Source organism: Prunus mume, linkage group LG8 (genome assembly GCF_029339155.1).
Source record: "Prunus mume cultivar Tortuosa linkage group LG8, ASM2933915v1, whole genome shotgun sequence".
Taxonomy (NCBI): Eukaryota; Viridiplantae; Streptophyta; class Magnoliopsida; order Rosales; family Rosaceae; genus Prunus; species Prunus mume.
Genome location: NC_142705.1, coordinates 23,219,339 through 23,240,750, shown reverse-complemented (window position 1 = coordinate 23,240,750; position 21,412 = coordinate 23,219,339). Strand labels below are relative to the sequence as shown.

General features: G+C 35.4%; 2 protein-coding genes across 4 annotated transcripts; one reads left to right on the top strand and one right to left on the bottom strand.

Annotated features, from left to right (window-relative positions):
- The first annotated feature begins 5,783 nt into the window (after positions 1-5,783).
- LOC103339009 (syntaxin-132) lies at positions 5,784-11,409 on the top strand. Its single transcript, XM_008242280.3, has 13 exons — positions 5,784-6,179; positions 7,190-7,300; positions 7,497-7,553; positions 8,189-8,237; positions 8,533-8,621; positions 8,714-8,787; positions 9,194-9,236; positions 9,340-9,400; positions 9,515-9,540; positions 9,623-9,700; positions 10,035-10,115; positions 10,807-10,872; positions 11,028-11,409. Exons 1-13 carry the CDS (start codon positions 6,162-6,164, stop codon positions 11,199-11,201), a joined length of 927 nt encoding a protein of 308 aa, XP_008240502.1. The 5' UTR covers positions 5,784-6,161; the 3' UTR covers positions 11,202-11,409.
- A 2,366-nt stretch (positions 11,410-13,775) lies between these two features.
- Positions 13,776-17,623, bottom strand: LOC103339008 (uncharacterized). 3 transcript variants are annotated; one of them, XM_089042219.1, is made up of 4 exons: positions 17,444-17,623; positions 14,896-17,356; positions 14,444-14,708; positions 13,776-14,012 (listed from the first exon to the last, which is right to left on the bottom strand). In XM_089042219.1, the coding sequence occupies exon 2, from the start codon at positions 17,333-17,335 to the stop codon at positions 15,446-15,448; it is 1,890 nt and encodes a 629-aa protein (XP_088898345.1). In that variant the 5' UTR covers positions 17,336-17,356; positions 17,444-17,623; the 3' UTR covers positions 13,776-14,012; positions 14,444-14,708; positions 14,896-15,445. The 3 variants fall into 3 exon arrangements, with proteins under 3 accessions (XP_088898345.1, XP_088898346.1, XP_008240501.2); XM_089042220.1 differs by having other exon boundaries at positions 14,896-17,352; XM_008242279.3 differs by having other exon boundaries at positions 14,896-17,622.
- Positions 17,624-21,412: the final 3,789 nt, after the last annotated feature.

Genomic DNA, 21,412 nt, shown 5'->3' with positions numbered 1-21,412 from the left:
TTGATATGTTTTTGGCGCTTGTTCACGGCTGAACTTATCTCCTTTATTAATAGGCACATCACCCCCTGCACAGTCCATCATATTGAACCTTTTGAGTATTTTCTCAATGCAACCCTTTTGTGAAAGTCCTAATAAGCCTCTTTTCCTATCTCAACTAATTTCTATTCTAAGAACATAAGATGCCTCTCCCAAATCAGTCATTTCAAAATGCTTAGATAGGAAGACCTTAACATCATGTAACAATATGAGATTAGTGCTTGCTAGGAGAATGTCATCCACATAGAGTACAAGTAAAACATAGTGCCTCCCACTGATCTTGACATATATGCATGAATCTAGGACATTTTCTGTGAAACCATATGTTTTAATAACTTCATCAAATCTCATGTACCACTGTCTAGAAGCTTGTTTTAAGCCATATAGTGATTTGTTCAATTTGCAGACCATGTTTTCCTGTCCCTTTTGAACAAAACCCTCAGGCTGCTGCATGTAAATTTCTTCCTTCAAATGTCCATTTAGGAATGCAGTTTTGACATCCATGTGGTGAAGGTGCAGGTCAAAATGTGTGACCAACGCCATGATTACTCTGAATGAGTCTTTAGTATTACTCTGAATGAGTCTTTAGTGGATACTGGTGAGAAAGTTTCTATATAATCAATGCCCTCTTATTGTGTGTACCCCTTTGCAACCAGCCTAGCTTTGTACTTGTCTATTGCCCCTTTAAAGTCCCTTTTAGTCTTATAAACCCATTTGCAGCCTATAGGTTTACACCCTTGAGGTAAAACTTTTAATTCCCAAACACCATTCTTTCTCATTGACTATAACTAAGATTTCATTGCAGCCAACCACATTTCATTGTCTTCACCCATTATGGCTTGCTTGAAATTCTCAGGATCATTCTTTCAAAGTATGTCATGCTCAGATTCTTGTAGATATACATAGAAATCCGGCAATGCAGACCTTCTTGCCCTTTTTGACCTTCTCAACTCCATATCCTGCATATTTTGGTCTGTGCCTTGAATGTCATTATTATTTTGCACAGGTAGATTCAAAATTCCTGCTTGAACTGTGTCTAGAATATCATTATTGTCTTGCACATGTGGATTCATAATTTATGCTTGAATTGTGTCTTGTGCCTGATCCGTGTCTTCTTCCATATTGTCAAGGTTTTCACAGTTTGTCTCAACTTCAGGTATTATAACAATGCCTTTACTTGTCTCAGATCCAGCATTGTTATCAATCTTCATTGATTCTTCTTCAAAATCCAAGACTCTATCTTCTATTTTATCATATTCATTTTCCATGAAAACTGCTCTTTGAGTCTTAACAAATCTTGTAGTGTTCTTTGGACAGTAGAACCTATACCCTTTGGATCCTTCAGGATAGCCAATAAAAAAACAGCTCATAGTTCTTGAGTCTAGTTTCTTTTCCACAAGGTTGTAGAGTTTTGCCTCTGCTTTGCAACCCCAAACCTTTAAGTGGTTTAAGCTTGGTTTCCTTTTATTCCAAATTTCGAAAGGGATTTTGTTAACACTTTTTGTTGGAACTCTATTCAAGATATAATTTGCAGTCTTCAAGGCTTCTCCCCACAGGAAAATAAGACGATTGGTACAACACATCATGCTTCTTACCATGTCTTTTAAAGTCCTATTCATTCTCTCAGAAACTCCATTCTGCTTAGGTGTACCTGTATTGGTATACTGAGCTATTATACCTTCTTCCTGGAGATATCTTGCAAAAGGACCTGGATTTCTTCCAGCTTTATCAAATTTGCCATAATATTCTCCACCTTTGTTTGACCTTACCACTTTAATTTTAAGTTCCAATTGTTTTTCCACCTCAGCTTTATAGATTTTGAACATATCTAAGGCTTATGATTTTTCTTTTATTAAATAGATATGTCCATATCTTGAGTGATCCTCTGTGAAGGTGATAAAATACTTGTATGCTTCATGCGTTGGATTTGGAAAAGGGCCACAAATATCAGTGTGAATTAATTCCAACAAATTTTCACTTCTTACTACTCCTTTCTTCCTTAAGGTGGTTAGTTTTCCTTTTATGCATTCAACACAGTTTTCATCCAACTCATTAAAGTCAAGTGGTGCTAACACAGATTCTTTGCATAGGGTGTTCAGTCTTTCTTTTGAAATATGGCCGAGTCTTTTGTGTCAAATTTTTGCAGATGTTTGATTCTTACGTTTTGTGCTTGTAATGTTCATAACCATTTGAGGAGTCTTGCAGTTTAACTGAAACATATTGCTAACAAGAATTCCATTTCCAACTAACTCTTTATTATTGAAAATTGAGATACCAAATTCATCAAAACTCAAAGTGAGCTTTGATTTTACAAGCTTAGCAACTGAAATAAGGTTCCTTGTCATAGAAGGAATATATACTACATCCACCAAATCCAAAACAAAACCAGAATCTAATTGAATCCTAACTACTCCAATGAACTCCACTTGTACTTTGACTCCATTTCCTACGAACACCTTCACCTCATCCTTGTTTGGTGGCCTCTTGGTTATGAACCTCTACAAAGAATTAGCAACATGTATTGAAGCACCACTATCTAACCACCAAGTATCAGTTGAAACATCAATCAAATTTGATTCAAAACAGACCAAAGCGTTTTCAATCTTACCTTCATTTTTGCCTTTGTTCTTCTGCTTTTCTAACCTCCTCTGGTACCTTGTGCAGTTCCTTTTCATGTGTCCAAATTTTCTGCAGAAATAACATTTTAATCCAGTTGGCTTTCCCTCTTTCATCTTGGTATTTTCCTTACCTTTCTTTTCTGCAAAATTTACCTTCTTTTCTTTAAATTGTTTGACACAATAATCTTGTACCATATTCACAGTTTTTTGACCTCTTTCCATGATGATATTATTTTCTTCTTGAACACTTATTGTTATGAGATCATTCAATGTCCAACTTTCCTTTTGAGCTACATAAGAACTCTTAAGAGTTTTGAATTCTTTTGGCAATGAATTAAATGCAAAATGCACCATCATATCATCATCTATAGTCATGTTTAGTCCCTTTAGCTTGTTCACAATGTTTGCCATATTCATTATGTGAGCTCTTACACAACCTCGCCCATCATACTGCATCTCACTCAATTTGTTAAGCAGGACACCTTTCTCTCCTTTCTCAGATTCTTTAAATTTCTGACCGATGGCAACAAGAAAATCTTTGGCACTTTCTGATCTTGGAATACTTCCTCTTAAAGAAGGTGTCATGGTTTTCAGAATAATCAGTGTAGCCATCCTGTTGGTTTTTTCCCATCTTTCATATTTCCTTTTGACATCTGCAGTTGCATCTGCATCAAGTTCCTTAAGTGCATTCCATTTTAGAGCTGTATCATAGTCCATTAGCCCTAGTGAAATTTTCAGCTCTTCTTTCCACTTTAGATAGTTTGAACCGGTCAAGATTTCGATGGAGTTGTAGCTTGTAGCATTGACTGTAATTTCAAGAAAACATAAATACAAATCCCCAATAACCTTAATTAAACATTATTGATTTGCACCTGTAGGTCACAAATCACACGTTCCAATCAAACAAACGTTCCATGATTCCACATCTGTGGATGGAGAAACACCCATTGTTTGCTCATACAATTTGTTTTTCTAAACCGTTCCATTATAATCAATCCTTCTTGCACAATTCACATCTGTGGACAGAGATTCGTACAAGAGAGATTGAATATAATGCAATCTTGATCAGGAACTTTGAATGAAGAATTTCCTGCATCGATTTAGTTGCTGTGGCTCACTTAATCGATTCAAGATCCTCCCCAAACTTTGATCAATCAATCTTTCAAGCACGATTTAAGCAGAAAACTTTATGCTTAATTCATACCTTTAACAATTAAGATATGCAATCAAAACATACATGCTTATAATGACGATATAAAACATATTTCAATCCTTTTAGGCGAATTTTATCTTGTAATTAGGTTAAGAACATATAACCTATGCTCTGATACCACATGTTAAACTTTAATAGGTTTATATACTCAAAACACATAATTAGGTTAAGAACATATAACCTATGCTCTGATAGCACATGTTAAACTTTAATAGGTTTATATACTCAAAACACATACCTTGATTTGACATTATGATAATTATTGCACAAGAACTTGATTTCTTGCTCTGGAAGGAAACTGGAACTCTGCAGTTGTATTCTTGACTGGTTCACTGGTTTTAGGCAGATTTGCAGTAGGGTAGTTTCTCTATGCTATCCGGCTCTTGAATCTCTTCTTGATGGGGTAGAATAATTTGAGAGTGTATTTGCCGTTAGCATAGGGACCTCCCTTTTATAGGCATAGTTTAAGAATCCTCCTCATCATGGATTGCTTAAACTCCTTTAACCAAAAGGATTAGGTATCTCAATCCATTTAGAGTTAGGAAATCTTAAGCACTTGTATTTATCTGAAACAGTCATATATCAAGCCTTAAAATTAAATCGATCCATGTAATCCTAATTGACATTGGACTAGTTATCCTTAAGTGATTAGAAGACCATCTTAGAGTTTGTATTAGAATGCAAATCTTACATCTCTAGCTTTTCCCACGTCCCATCTTTCATTCCTTAAGGCGTTCCATCTTTTCCCCTTAGAGGTCTAGCCAAACCTTGTTGACCCAAGAGGTCCTTTACTCTTCTCTGCCAAACAATAAAGCTGCCTTTACCATTAAACTGCTCAACTGAAAATTGCAAGTTGTTGCAACACTCATGGTGAACGAATCTGATTCTTGTTGTCTTTTTTACTGTGAGATTCAAAAATAACCACACCACAATATAAACCACAATTGAACATAATAATATAAACAAAGAATAAAGATAGTGCTTGTGCCTTTTCGGATAGAGTACTTTGTTGAAATGTAAATTCTTTACTGGTTTAATCTTTAGCTGACAAGTGTAGGGCTTAGATTCAAAAATAACCACACTTATATTGTTGACACATTTGTATAATATAAACCACGATTGAACATAATAATATAAACAAAGAATAAAGATAGTGCAATAGATTGATGAGGTTTGGCAAAATCATGCCTACTTCCTCGGATAGAGTATTTTGTTGAAATGTAAATTCTTTACTGGTTTAATCTTTAGCTAACAAGTGTAGGGCTTAGATTATATCACATGGTGTATGACTCATAATTTTTTTAATAAATTCTTGACAGAGTTTGTTATTTAATTTTTACTTTAAATTAATCTAATCTACATAAAGGGGAATTTGAACCTTGATGCAACTCATTGCTCTCTCCAACTGACCTATTTCATATTTGCATTTTGATCGAGTTTAAAGCTGTTGTTAAAGTAAGTGAAGAGATGACACAAAATAGAATATGAGATGGAGTGGCCACGGACGTTTTGGGTACAGCAAATCTTACTGTCGAAAGAGTAGGCAGCTCTCAACCAAAAGCCATTAATTTTGACAAATAAAAAATCATTAATACCATTTTCCAGATCTTGAACAAACAAATCATGGTACGTAAAAAAACTCACGACTCCAAGACGAGAACCAACTCTGTCTGCATAGGATTGAATAAAATGACACAAACACCCTCACTCCTCCAACCCGCGCACGTCATGTAATGTGCGGAGAAACGCAACCGAGATCAAAGGATATTCGTCCTTTTAAGGAATTCAAAAATAGAATGTGCCACCTTTTTTTTTTTTTAAACAGGGGGGGCCAAGCCCCAAAACAAAAAGGCCTATTCAAAACAAATCAAAAGACCCCCAACAAATTCAGCAAAAATAGCCCAGAATGTGCCACTTCTTTCTCTCTCAGATTTCCCCATTAAGTAATAAACGATATTTTATTTTAAATAAAGTAATAAAAGAACATGAAAAGTAACAAAATTCGAAAAAATAAAATAAAATCGCTGCCTTCACGCTCCGTCTCTGATCTCTCTCCCTCTCTTTCTTTCCCAACTTTCCAACACAAAAAGCACATTCTGTCTTTCTCTTTCATTGGTTTCCTTTTCTCTCCTTTCTGGAAACCCTAAGTGACCTGGTTTTTTTTTTTCATTAACCAGGTCCTCAGAGGAGAGAACTTAATTTAAAAAAAAAAATTTGGGTAGAAAAAAAGTTGCAGGCTTTTTTTTTTCCGCAAATTGTAGTGTCTAAGTTGCATTGCTCAGCTGCCCTCGACAATGAACGACCTGCTAAAGGTAATTTATTTCTGTATTGGTCCATTAATTTATGCCGTGGCTGGTTTGTTTCTACATTTTTGGACTTTTTCATGTTCTGTTTTTGTCATGATCCGGCTGTCTTTGATATTGGATCTGCATTTTTAAACGAGTATTTTGAACTTTTGGATTATGGGATTTTGTTTTTGGGTTGTCTTTGTTTGGTTGTTGAGAAAAGGAGGGAAAGTATAGGAAATTGAAAGTTTTAGAAATAGAATCATGTGATTTTGCGTTGGCTGGAGATCCCTCCTGAGGAGAATGCAGTTTGCTTGACTACAAGTGTTTGGTTTACTTCATTCTAGTTCAAACAACATGAACTAGTGTAGACCAGCAAAAAAAAGAAAGAAGGAAAAAGTTGATTTCTTTTCCTCCTTTTCTTCTTATATTCGGTTTGTCAGCTATCAAAAATAATGGATCTGCATTTCTGTTTGAACCTCTTTAGATCTTTCTAAATTAAACTTTGATGTTATAGTTAATGAGAAGTACATCTCTTTCTCATTTTTGGAATTATGGTATCGGTTTTTATGAATGTTGTCATATTAATAATTTGAAGTTGGAGTTTAAACAATTAAAAAGGGAAACAAGGATATGAATGGAAGTTTTCAGACGAGTATTATACTTTTATAAATGCTGAACGGAAGAACACTTTACATAACTGGATTTCATTAGTGATTGAGGCTTGGTTTTTCCTTGTATATCTGGATGGGATTTCCTTGTTTATACTACTGAACATATACTAGACTGTATCCTTAAAAAGATAAATAGCAGTGTTACAATGTGGTTGCATAATTCTCCAGCATATATAATGTGTGTGTGTGTGTGTGTATAGATATAAATTTTTTTTTAAAATTTATTTATTTCTGTTTGTATATATTTCCATAGAGTTCAGTGGCGAAAGGATCCATTCAATTGAACTCAAGTAATCTGGATTACTGTGTTTTAGAGTTAAGTTCCTTGTCTGTCTGACCTATTTACTAATTTAAAACTTGCAGGATTCTTTTGAGATCCCTCGGGGTCAAGCATCTAGAGATGGAGATATCGAACTAGGAACAAATGGTTCAATGAATTCTGGAGAATTTGGTTTGGAGAATTTCTTTAAAAAGGTTCGTTAGCGTTCTTGCATCCTTTTCTTCGATTTCCCTTGAATACATAAGCATGGAATTTAAAATATTTTATTTCACACATCCAAATGTAATTATTTTATTTTGCTTCAACTTTTCCTTTACATAAGTATGGAATTTAAAATATGTTTATTTTGTGTTGCTTCTGTCTAATGATTTCATGATTTTTGGCCCCCAGGTTCAAGAGATTGAGAAGCAAAATGAGAAGCTTAATAAGCTCCTAAAAAAACTCCAGGTATCTAATGTTTTTCGTACATTGCCAGAACCATGAAAGTTAGTTTGATAGTTCGAGCCTGTTAGTATTTTCCAAATCATTTCATGATCATGGTTCCTAATGCATGGGTTATTCTCTGATTTTTATAAATTTATTACTCTGAACTAGGAGTCATTTTAGTCTTGCGCTTATGAACGTAGCTGTTAGATTGAGTTGAGATCAATTTATTTTTCTTAGTAGCCTGAAAAATTGAGTCCCATTTTTGTTTAGTGTTGTTGTCTTTGGAATTATGTGTTTGATGCCAGTAGATGGTGGTTCAATGATATTGTAATTGCATTTGTAGGTATATAGATAGGAAGGGTCTTCATTTGGGAATTTTAGTTATAAGGTGATGAACAAATGTAACTACAAGGAACCCAAACATATACAATGTTTGGAATTGTATAGCAACTAGAACAAGCTTTGCTTATTTGCATGCCAATGCAGCATCCAGATTTGTAATTAAGTATTGTATAAACTATTGTTTGAAAATATTGTGTTAGCTTTTATTTGCCTTACACAATAGCATAAACAATTAGAAAGTGTTTTTTTTTTAAATGAGTCTTTGAGATATAACATGCAGTTTTATGTAATTTCGTTATGAAATTTGTATGCAGGATGCACATGAGGAGTCCAAGGCTGTGACTAAGGCTCCTTCAATGAAATGTAATCTCAAACTTGTTGATTTCTTTATAAAATGCACTTTTATGTAATTTGATGGTAAATGTTTGGCATTCTCATTTTTGTGTTAAGTGCTAACTTCTTAAAAAGATAGCATATACATGTGCTTATTTGTGTACTCAAATATGCTTTTCTGTGGACAAGTGGATTTAATAAAGGGGATGGATCACACCCATAATTTTTTTTATGGTGTTATCTCGTCTGTTTGCATTCAACAACTTAAATTTGATTTCTTCCTGATTAAGTCTTCACTGATGATGGATCCTTTCATCACATGCAGCAATCAAGCAGCGGATGGAGAAAGATGTCGATGAAGTTGGAAAAATTGCTCGTTGGATAAAGTCAAAAATTGAAGAACTTGACAAAGAGGTTTAACCTGATTCAACAGATAGCTGCTTTTAATTATGTGATCAGAAGTAATTTTAATTGCTCGTCTGACTGACCTTTCCTTCTGGGTTCAGAATTTAGCAAATAGACAGAAGCCTGGGTGCGGAAAAGGAACAGGTGTAGATCGATCCCGAACAGCAACAACCCTGTAAGTTACTAATAGTTTAGTGATTGGCCAGAAAAGTAATCATTTTGGTGTTCTTTGTTGTTTTATTATGCATTATAGAAGTTTTGCCTCTTGTGGATAATCTATTGATCATTGTGGTTTCCTCTTATATTGTTATTCTTTAGATGTGTATTTGATTTGATTGTTATGGGCAAATGTTGCAGTGTTGCAGTATAGTTCTACTTTTCAATATGGCTTATCATTTACCGGTGTGTTCTTTTCGATTTTAAAGATTGTTCAACCACAACTTCATTTAAGGGGTTTGCTTTTCCTTAATCATTATAAGAACATGTCTGCATGGAACTCAAAAGTCTGACTTAATGGGATTATATTTGTCAATCAACCGAATCTGACTTTGTCAAGTGTCCATTGCCATCTATTGTTACAGTGCCTTGAAAAAAAAATTAAAGGAAAAGATGGCTGAATTTCAGGTAGGTCATGTGCACACATTTTCTCATAAGATTAGTGTTTTAATCTTGTTTCTTTCATCTTCTATTATATTCTCTCAATTTTTTATTTATTTAAAATATGTAGACTCTAAGAGAAACCATCCATCAAGAGTATCGGGATGTTGTCGAGAGGCGAGTTTTTACAGGTTTGAACCTTTCACTTGTCACTCATATGTGGCTATTACTTCTGAAACTTGATGCGCCAGATTTCTCGTGACCTTAACAAATTTTTTATTTCTCTTGCTTTTTGTGATTATCAGTAACGGGCACAAGAGCTGATGAAGAGGTGAAACTTATTGCTCTGTTAAAATTCCAGTATATCTACACCATTGTAAAACGTCATGTTCTAATTAGTTATCAATGTACAGACAATTGAAAGATTAATTGAGACAGGAGACAGTGAACAAATTTTTCAGAAGGCAATCCAGGAACAAGGACGAGGCCAGGTTTGTCACTTTTTTCATTGTTACCTTCTCTTCCCCTAATTGAGCACGTTTAACTATCAAAATTGGAAATTTTGAGAACTCAAGCAATTTATTTTTATTTTTTTGACGTATCAAACAATTTAGTCCAAACTGCAATCTCATCTGCTGAAGTTGTTAGCTTGGTCTAATGAATCATCAGATTTACTAATTTGTATTTTCTTTTTCCTTTTTCTCATTTTTTTCTTCTCCTTTTTGTTAAAGTGAAAATTATACGTTTGGGAGATACCATGAGCCACTAACAATGATGGTTAAGATTGATCACATCTGATTTCAATATTCGTGTATCAAATTGTAGATAATGGACACTCTGGCAGAGATTCAAGAGCGCCATGATGCGGTTAGAGATCTTGAGAGGAAGCTTCTTGATTTACAGCAGGTATCTTATTAGTTTGTGCAATCATGCTTACTATTTGATAAAAATATCAAGTTGCTATATAATGCAGATGTCTAAATTTTAAAGTTTGCTTTGCCATGTTGATTATAAAGAATCAAACTGTTGAATCTTGCTTCATGGTGTTCTGTAAGAATGTGTAGGATCAGTTTGATCCTGAGGTTGTCTCATGATGTGTTGAGCCTGTGTTTTGTGGCTTATAAAACCATGTTATGTTATGTTCCACTTTTAATGCCGTAATTTGATCACGTCTGACCTGGAAAATAGCCCAACAGCCTTGAAAGGGGCTTGACATAGAATTAAATGGAATCTTTTCCGATCAAATGGTATCTTGAGGGGAACCTTGTGGATTTACAATGGGTGTCTTGTTAGTTTTGAATCTTGCTTTATGGTATTTTGTAAAAATGTAATGGATCAGTTTGATAATGTATTTGTCTCAAAATGTTCTGAGCCTGGGCCTCGTCATCTTCCTCTTGGAACTAAGTGTATGTCCACTTTTAATGCCATAAAATTGCTTTTGGCACGCCCTAGTATGATATAAGAGATGCATGCCCGATTGTCCATAGATACTTGGATGTGTAAAAAATGAAAAGGAAATTGCATTGCTATTTGCATTCTGCCCATAATAGTTGATAAAATTTGGAAATATATGTTAAAAACCATCTCTTATGCACAGATATTTCTGGATATGGCGGTGTTGGTGGATGCACAAGGGGACTTACTTGACAACATAGAAACCCAGGTATTTTACCAGAATGTCAAAGCATGAGGTCCCCATGAATCTCTCAAAATTATTAAACAGAAAAAGAAGACATGAGTTTGAAAAATGACGACTGCTACTCTTGCATCATACTTTGGCAAATGATAACGTAATTTGTCTTTAATTTCTTTCTCCAGGTATCGAGTGCAGTAGATCATGTACAGCAAGGGAATACTGCTCTTCAGAAGGCGAAGAAGCTACAGAAGAGTTCCAGGAAATGGATGTGCATTGCAATCCTTATCCTTCTCATCATTGTTATAATCATTGTGGTGGCCGTGCTCAAGCCGTGGAATAGCAACAAGGGTGCTTAGCTCTAGTAATTTGTAATTTGTAAGTAGTGTATTACAACTGACCCCTCTGGGACTCCAGCAAATCACATGAATAATTTGCGGTTCGTTTTACAAACGTGGTTTCTAGCACTTTTATTATCCTATGATAATGAGTGCATGTAACACTATTAATTTGAAGAAACTGTCACTATATTCTTTAATATACATAAAATAAAAAACTTTCAATCAATTTTTTGTTTTCGTTCAGTCTAACCGAGTTATAGAGAGCACGAGAAGTTAGTTTTTTTTTTTTTAATAGACGAACAAACTTATAGAGAGCATCCTCTAAGGATCTCTAAATTTCTACAATCATACATTTAATTTTTATCAAATCATAGCAAGCCAGATACAAGTATTACTCTTATCACGACCAATGTCACCAAGTTCATGTCTGCTTCTCTATAAACATGCCTTAGTTGATTTAACTTGCACATTTAGCATGAGTTCCTTGATGTCATTCAGATGTGAATAGTCTCCAAGGAGGACTTATAAATTATAAGCCTCTAGACCATAATCTTTATCATTTAGAATGAATAATCTGTTTCCCGAACTGCACATTTCCAAAGACAGAGGAGCCGGATCCTTATTGAAGAGTAGCTAAAATGTCAGGCTTAATAAGGAAATATGAGTAGCTAAATGATTTCCTAATTGGCATTGGTGGTTGTTGTAGTGAGGCCAAATCCAAATGGGAAGAGAGGATCATAATGCTCATCTCCAACATTCATAGGGAGCTGATTAACGGTTTTGAACCAAGTGCGAGAAAGCTTGCTAGTAAAACCAGTCACCTAATAAAAAATAGCTACTCCTTGGCCTTCAGTTCATGGAAGCCAAGCTGCAACCAGAGCATCAATCGAAGCAACATAGGGTTGAATCACAATAGGATGGCCGGAGATGACGATAACAACGCATTTCACAGCACCACAAACATTAGTGATGGTGCTCGGGCCAGGGTCGGGGATTGTCAAATTTAAGCTGTCACCAAATGTCTCCGCATATGGATGTTCTCCGACTACGACAATGGCATACGAGAAATAATTTCACTTTGCAAAGTCAGCGTCAGGATTCTCCATGTAGACTAACTTGGGATTTTGGATACACTGTATTATCCTTGCAGGTTCTTGAAGCTTGAGCCAGCAGCCTTTCAGGCATTTCATGGGTTTTGATATGCTTACGTTGCTGTATACAGATTTGCAAGAGATGCTGGGAGGATTGATTTGGATGGAATCGTTGAGAGGCTGGGTGTGCTTTTGGTTGAAAGAGTGTAAGGGTTTGGAGGGGAGGTCTGAGGCGCATTGACTCATGACTATGTGGTTTCACTCAGTTTACTACAACAGAAAAGTCACTCAATGGCACCTTAAAAACACTGAAAGGCAGGCATGGTGATTGGATAGTTCATAAACTTGATTCGTAAACTTGTAAATACTTGTTAATGCTGAAGTGCTGTGACCTGATGATGTTTTCATGTGAACCTTCAACCTTCTATTAACCATTATTAGAGCACTCCTAATGCATATGCAATCAAATCCAATTTCAAGTGCATATGAGATGAGCAAGTCAGCTTAGCTTGCATAAAGAAATTCTAGAGATACCAAATCTCAGATGTACTAGCAAGAAGAAAGCAGTTCTATTGATCAAGAACTCTTAACGATTCTATATACCCAAAAGAAAAAATAAATCTAACTACCTGATCAGTTTACTTTGATTATGCATCACAAACCAATACAAATAAATTAGAAACGATATGCATCACAAACCCACAAAAGTAAAACAGAAATTATATGTACCATCAGTGGCAGATCCAGAAATATTGGGCCAAGGGGTCATGGTATAAAATTTCCCAAATTTTTTGTAGATGAACTTAACACTGAAAAATTAAATGATGGTATTTTCATTCGTATTTTATGGTAAAAAGAACATTATAAGCTATAACATCATAATTCATGGTACTTCCATTCATAATTCATAAAAATCAGTAATTCCATCCCAATCATCATAATTCATAGGGTTTCAAATCTTTGCCCACATGCTACTGGAGATGGAAGAGCTCAACCAACTAAGCTATACCTTAATTGCTAAAGTTGTTTCTTTATTTTATAATTTGGAAATTTTTATTAGATCTTTTTTTAAATAAAAAAAAATTAAGTTTTAAATTTGTTTCTTTGTTTTGTAATTTTACGTATTCGTGTTTTTTTTTTTTCGTAAGTAAATTTAGGTTTTAGCCAAATTTTTTTCACTTTGGAAAAAGCCAAAACTTTTCAAAAAGATAGAAAAACCTCTCAACTTTCAAATCAAAAAATACAAAAATAAATAAGCAATTTTGTCTATTTTGCCAAAATTTCTTTCTCCTTTGTGTTTTTCCAAAGTCTCCCTTTTATTGTACCAATTGAAACTTCAATGGAGGGATCTTCATCAGAAGGTACATTTTTCAGCACAATCAATATATGATCAAATGCTTGCTATATATGGAATGGATTGATAACATCTGCGTTTATATTTGCCTCGGCCGCTTATGGAAACATCAGTTTCATTTTATATGATTCAATTCAAACACAAAAGTGATAATCAACTGACTGAATATCTTCCCATATTGTATTGCATATGTATCAAAAGCAAGCGCTGAGCTATTGATGAAATGTAAGTCCAACAAGAAACAAAGAATGTAGACAAGTTCTTCAATGGGCTCAAATTAATGTTTTTGCAAATGCCATTGAAATATTCTTTCCTACACTTGTCCCCCTTTTTCTTTCATACTCTTGTGGTACGTAGCAATAGCCAATCGCGGTATGCAATGCCCTGTACACAAAAAGTAAAGATGGTAAAAACTGATTCCAGATGACAGGTCATGGAGAGAGTAAGTGTGCAAAAGGAAGAAATTAAAACCACAAAGAAATTGCAATGGTTACAGTTAGAAAAGGTTACCAAATGGAATTGGCAGTATTAAGATGCAAAGAATCCTTTAAAAAATGCAGCAGATTTGAACAAGAGTACAACTGAAGACAAGGATTATTAAAAGCTTTGATGCACAGCCTTTTTTATATAATTTGAAGAATTCACTAGTAGAAATTACAAGAAAATAAAAAAAATACATCAATCAATTATGCAACAGAGTCCAACTCAAATTCACAATGTTCTCTCAGGAAAACCAAAAAAGGCTGAGTTTCCAAGTATCAAATTGAAAAAAAATCAATTGAACAGGAAGTTCAGGAACACAGGATTCAACTAACCTCTATTGAGCCAAAGAGTGAGGGGCTTCTTGCCAGGCTCCTTGCTCCTCCTAGCTTTCACATCCACATCAACATACTGCTTGAACCCAACATTTGGCTGATTAGGCAACCTCACCACCAGATCTGGTGAATAGGATCAAAGAAACCCACCACTATTGAGACAAAGAATGAAGGGCTTCTTTGTCAGTGTCTGTTTCTGCTTCAACCAAGTAGTAAAACAAAGCACCTCCAGGCATAAATATCCACATCAACAAACCCAGCATACCTTACCACACAAACCCAACTATTGGTTAAGAAGGCAGTCTAATTCTAATTATAAAATCCTCAAAAGGGAATCCATCCTCAACGGGGAACTCAATAAATATGCATACCTAGATGTGTGTGTGTGTGTGTGTGTGTGTATATATATATATATATATATATATAGAGAGAGAGAGAGAGAGAGAGATTACATAAGGAAGTGCAGAGCAAAGTTGCAGAATACTGATGGGGTAGTAATTCTGGTTTACTTTGTAATCTTGCTGAGAGAGGCCTTGGGATGTAGTATGCGTAGTAATAACCATATGCACTTGGCATCAATAGTCAATACCACAGGGGCTTCTCTCACTCTTATTCATGCAAGAAAGAATCTGTGTCACCAACATAGCCCTCTTCTTTCATTATTGCTGTCCAATACTTTAAAGTTGCCATGATTTCATAGCATTTGGATGAGACTTTTCCCCTGCAACAAATAAATTTGTTCTCTGTCCCACTACAATCCAACTACATCCGTGAACCTTTGCCACACCTTTTTCTTTTATTTCTCTTCCTCAAAGAGCAAGCCTCATTCCAGTTTCCTGATACAGAATGTATATTAGAAGGCAAGATATATGATGAAGAATTTTGCAGTTCTAAACACCAGTTTTGAAAATTTATAAAACAAGAAACTCACAACACATGACTGCTTCTAAATGAAAACACATCCCGTAAGAAATACTTAAACTAGTTTTCACACTAAAAATACTAGAATTTCCGCATCTCTACAAATTTTTTGTTCATTTCAAGATGCAAATTAAATTCTCTCAGATTTTTTTTTTCCACTGGATGAAAAGCAGGATATAGTTTGCCCTCAGTAATTAAGTCAGTTATCATTTTTGCTGTTGAATCATCTGCACAGAAACCCTTGGTCATCATTTCTTGAATAAGTTCTTGTGCCCTTGATAGCTCATCATTACGGAGAAATCCCTGGATGATTGTGTTGTAGGTAACAGTATCTGGGGAACAGCCTTTCTCTTCCATTCCTCTAAGCAATGCTTCTGCTTCACTAAATAGGCCCTTAGTAGAAAGAGCAATTATCAGTATTGTATAGGTCTTGACATCCGGTTGAAGTCCTTTTGAAGGGAAACTGCGAAAGAGATCCCTTGCACATTCAATTCTTCTTGCTGTGCATAAACCATTGATAAGAATATTGTAGAGACTGATCCCAAAATCCAAGCTACTCCCTTCCAACTCTCCAAACAATTTCAAAGCCATATCAATCTGGCGGTTTCTACACAGTCCATCCAGTAAAACACTATAAGTATGAATATTTGGAAGTGGACCACCAACTTTCATTTTTGAGAACATGTTTTGCGCATCATCTATTCTTCCCTCTTTGCAAAAGCCGCCAATAAGTGTTGTATAAGTAACAGTATCTGGAACCATTCCCTTACGAGTCATTTCCTCAAACAATAACATTGCTTTCTTCATTCTTCTTTCATTGCAATATCCGTTTATCAGTATACTATAACTAAAAACATCAACAATAGAGCCCTTCTTAAGCATTAGATCAAAAGTGCGTTTTGCTTTATCCATATCTCCTTGCAAGCAATAACCCTCCATGAGCGAATTGTAAGTAACAGTATTAGGTTCCATACCTCTAGCAGTCATAATATCAATTACTTGATTAGCTTCCTTCAACTTGCCCTCCTTACACAAACAGTCAACAAGGGCACTGAAGGTTTGAACGTTTGGAGAGATACCGTTACTGTTCATCTCTTTGAAGAATCGTGACGCTTCCTTCCACTGACCTAATCTGCATAAACCCTGAAACAAAGATGTATAGGTGACGATGTTTGGTGGAATACCCTTACTTTTCATTTCTGAGAAGAGATTGAATGCCTCATCAACAAGCTTGTCCTTACAAAGGCTGTCAATTATTGTGCTGTAGACAACTACATTAGGTTTACAGTCATTTTTTTCCATCATCCGAAGCATTTGAATAGCCCTGTCATTTTGACCTTGTTTGCATGAGGCAGCTATTAACGTACCAAAAGTAATAACATTGGGCTTACATCCTTCTCCAAAGGCTGCCATTTTGTGGACAAGTGAAGCGGCTTCATCAACTCTATTATCATGGCCAAGGCCCCTTATCAAAATGTTGAGGGTGGTGACATCTGGTTGAAGCCCCAATTTAAAGAACAGTGTCAAGACTGAAAAACTGCCGCCCATTTGGTTTGAACGACAAAAACAATTCACGATAATGTTTAAAGTAAAGGCATCAGGAACAAGTCCCATTCCCAACAGAGTAATTTGCTTATACCAAGATATGGCTACCGAATAATGCTCTAATTTTGCAACTTGACCCAATAATTGAGTGAAGCGGACAATAGAAGGTCGAGGACGCTGTTTAAGCATCTTTTTGAACATATTTGATGCCTCCTCGAGATTAGTGACATCAAATGGGTGTTGGGGGTCTCTAGATTTAGATTTGCTAGGGTTTGAGGACTGAGAAGAACCATGAAATAAAGCCAAGTAATTATTGTTGGAGAAAAAAACCCTCGACCTAGATTGCAGTTGCAGACAAAGATTACCTCTGCGTCGTCGATTGCAATAAGAAGAAGCAGATCTCCGCATCATAATCATCATGATCATCTGCACTGTCTCCAAGTCTGTCTGAGCCAGCCAACGTTCAAAGATGGTTGGGAAGGAAATATAAAAACAGATGCAAGGCTTGGCAGTTTGACAGAAACTCAAACTCACCCGAAATAACTAATCTTGAGGACGCGTTGAATATGTTCAATTCGATGCTTCAAACATGTCCTCTGCCTTCAATTGTCGATTTCAATCCATTATTGGGTCAAGTTGCGAAATTGAAACATTATTCTGCTGCAATCTCTTTGTGTAAGCAAATGGAGCTGTTGCCAATTGTTCCTAATGTCTGTACACTAAACATTATGATTAACTGCTTTTGTCATCGGGCCAAATGGGCCGTAGCTTATCGGTATTGGCAAACACAGTTAGTGGACTTTGTAGCAAGGGCCGAATAAGTGAAGCAGAAAACTTACTTACACTAATGAAGGAGAGGGGTTGTTGTCCAAATGGTTGCACCTACAACACAATTATCCGAGGTGTATCAATAATAAAGAGACATCAAGGGCAATCGGACTTGTTCAAGAAATGGTAGAGAGGGGTTTCTCTGCGGATGATTCAACCATGAAATGGGTAGTTGATTTATTGTCTAAGGATAAACTAGATCCTGAATTGGTTGAACGTAATTGGTATTTTCAATTATTTGACACAATGCTTAAACCTTAAGAATCACTCCATATAAAAGCTAGCTGTGCTTCAGAAATTCCAATTTCTTTTCCTTCATTTTTCTTATTACAAATTGACTATCTTTTTTTATTATTAAAGTTGTATAGTGTGCTTTAGCAATCTTAATTATTTCCTCGTTATGTTTATATGAGTAAGTTCTTATAAGAGTCTTGACCTTTGCCAGTTGATTTTGAGATGGATGCCTAGATTCTTTTATAGAATAAGAGCATGCTCACCTACATTTGTTAGGCCGAGTGGCCACACGTGCTATTGTCACCCAATATAAGTATAAGTTGTCCATGTGTTTGGCTCATAAAAAGGTATCTAATTGATGTTGTGGTGAAATGAAAATTATATAATGTGAATTTGCTTCATTTCTATTTTAGGTTTTGAAAACAATTTTAATTTTGCATCGTTTTGATGATACCCACTGAGTGTTGAGAGAAATATCTCACTTAGAAAATGTGAGGTCTTGCATAGTGGCTTATAAGCATTTGGGCTATTCTTTCCATTGCGTATGGGTTTTGGGATGGATGCCTAGATGCCTTCATGGTATTAGAGCATACTATTCACATGATGTGTCTAACGGTCACGCATACTCTCACATCACCCATTATGAATTGTCCATTGTTAAGGTTTAAGTAACTCAACATGTGCAGTTGCGTATTGAGAGAGATCTCACATAAAAAATGTGAGATCTTGCATAGTGGCTTATAAAGGGGTTGAGCTACTTTTCCATTGGCAATTGATTTTGGAATGGATGCCTAGATTCCTTGAAGAGAAGAGAGACATAAAGAGTGAGCCATCATAACTGATACATATTCAACTATTTTTTCCACAATTTTTTAAAAGGGAGTTTCACTAAAACACCCAAAATGGGGGCTGAAATTATAAAAAACCCAAAACACTTTATAAACACACCCAAAATCCATAATTACACACTCAAAATCCATTTATAAACACACCCAAAAAATATACAATTGTTGATTTTGGAGTTAATTTTGGGTGTGTTTCTATGTTTAAATAGTGCTTGGGTTTTTTTATAAATACATGTCTAGGATTGGGTTTATTTATAAATTTGTATTTTTTAAACTAGTGAAACCAAAACTCTTATACCAATATTTCAATGTAATTGAATGGAGGGTGTCTTACTTGGCCTCGATCATCTGTCTAAACTTATTTCCACTGTGCTTTAATGTTGCAGTTTGCTTAATACATCACATGGTTTCTCATTCTCATTCCGATTGGTCCTATCATTATCTTTAACACGACATGTTCTTTATACTCCCTCTCTCCCTCTTTATTTTGAATTTCTTTTCTTCTCCTGTTTGGTGTTTAAGTAGTATAGGCCTGTTGCAGGCGCATACAAATGATTAATACGTGAAACAGAGTTTTAGCAGATGAAGAATGTTCTTATTTTGTTGTTGCTATGTGTCTGATTTGTTCGTTTGTTTGTTTTTTCCATGAATTCACCACTATATTATCACGCGTAATAGGTAAAGGCCTCTCTATACTCCTTATGTATATGTATATAGTGGTTTCATTTGTTCTTTCAAGTATTTGGTGCCTTTTTTTATATTTGGGATCTCTACCTGAATTAATCATTTGTAGATTGCCAATTACTTGACTTGCATTGAGATGTTTGGCAAAGGATTCGCATGGGTGGTGCAAGTAACGCATACATCTGCATGTGGGTGTCATACTAGATTTGAATGAGGTGCAAGCGGAATATATGTATGTCATGCTTATTAGAATAAGGAACCAAGTGCTAAAGGATGCTCATGCTTATTAATCAAATGATCGTTTTTAACGCTTCCAAAAAAGGGGTTTTTGATAACCGAACGCACTTCTAACAACATTCGACAGAACAACTTAGAGCACTTCCAGCAGTGCAGGCAACACTCGGGCTTGGTGGGAAGCTGGCCCGGCAGGAGGTGGGGCCACCAGGTGGGCTGGCTCGAGGTGGAGTTAGCCCGAGCGTGAGCGAGGGCTAGGTGATGTCATCGCGATGCCACTGGCGTCGACTTGTCGCTTGAATTTTTGTTAACATTGGCGCGTGCAATGCTTTAAAAAAATTGCACGCTTGCACTATAGTAGTTGCCAACGGCTAGCTTCCACGTGTCGTCTAGGCTCTTCGATCTGATTTTTCCTCCAATCCAACAGAGCCAATTTTTCTGCAATAAAAAAAAGAAAAAAAGTAGAAATTTTTTTTAAAAAAAATACCAAAAAATTACTAATTTTTTTTTTCTATAAATACCAACCAATATTCTTCACTTTTAACACCAAAATTTTATCCGAAAATTTTATCTGATTATGAGATATGAATAGTATTGACACGTAGGAACCCAAAAATCTTTTCCGAAAATATTATCCAAATTAATTGTTTAGGTAAAACAAGTTGTGAAAAAAAAAAAAAAATGAATAGTATTTGCCATAGCAAGGGCAACTGCTAGAAACACACATTGCTTTTTGTAAGGGCAGCCACTATTCAAGTGAATAGTAGCTGCCCTAACTCCCTCTTGCCATAGCAACGGCAAAGCTGGAAGTGCTCTTATAAGTGTTTCGCATTATAAAAGCTCTCTTCCGCGAAGCACTTCTAGCAAAAGTGCTTGATATAGAAGCACTCCCATATGAGGTGCAAGAATGTTTAATTTTGTTTGTTTGTTTATTTTTTGAAAAGGCTATAAGGGCAGAACTTAATGCACGCTCGGATGAAGGCTAGGAGGAGAAGCTGGATGAGGCTGAGGACCTTGAATACACTGAAGGATAAATAAAGTACCAATGGAAGTTGTTGTTTTAATCAATACAGATTGGTAAAAATAAAGGAAACAGAAAGATGTGCCATGAAATTAGTAATGTTGAAAATGATGCCAGAAAACTGTAAATGTTATTCTTTTGGTGATTTATTGTGCCTTTAGACTATAATCTTTATTATTTAGATAAATAATCTGTTTCGTCCAAAGTTAGATGAGCCGGATCCTTATTGAAGAGTAGCTAAAATGTCAGGCTTAATAAGGAAATATGAGTAGCTAAGAGCATCTCCAAGGGAGATGTCAAACACCAAACATCAAATTTAAATTTGATGGCTGATGTGACAATTTGACATTTATACAGTTTTACACTCCACCCGATATATCAAATAAATAATTATTGTAACAGTCAAATCATTTAAGATAAAGAAGGAATAAAATATAAAAAGAAAAATAATAAATGAAAGTAACAACCAACTATCGTTAAAAATAATAAAATATTCATTTGACATTTTGCTTTTGGGATGTCAAAAATAACATCTCAACCTCCAGCCTTCATTCCATATCAGCTTTGACACATCGGTTGGAGTAATGTGAGATGTTATTTCTAGAATATCTACGTGACACTTTTGACATATCGGTTGAAGATGCTCTAACTGATTTC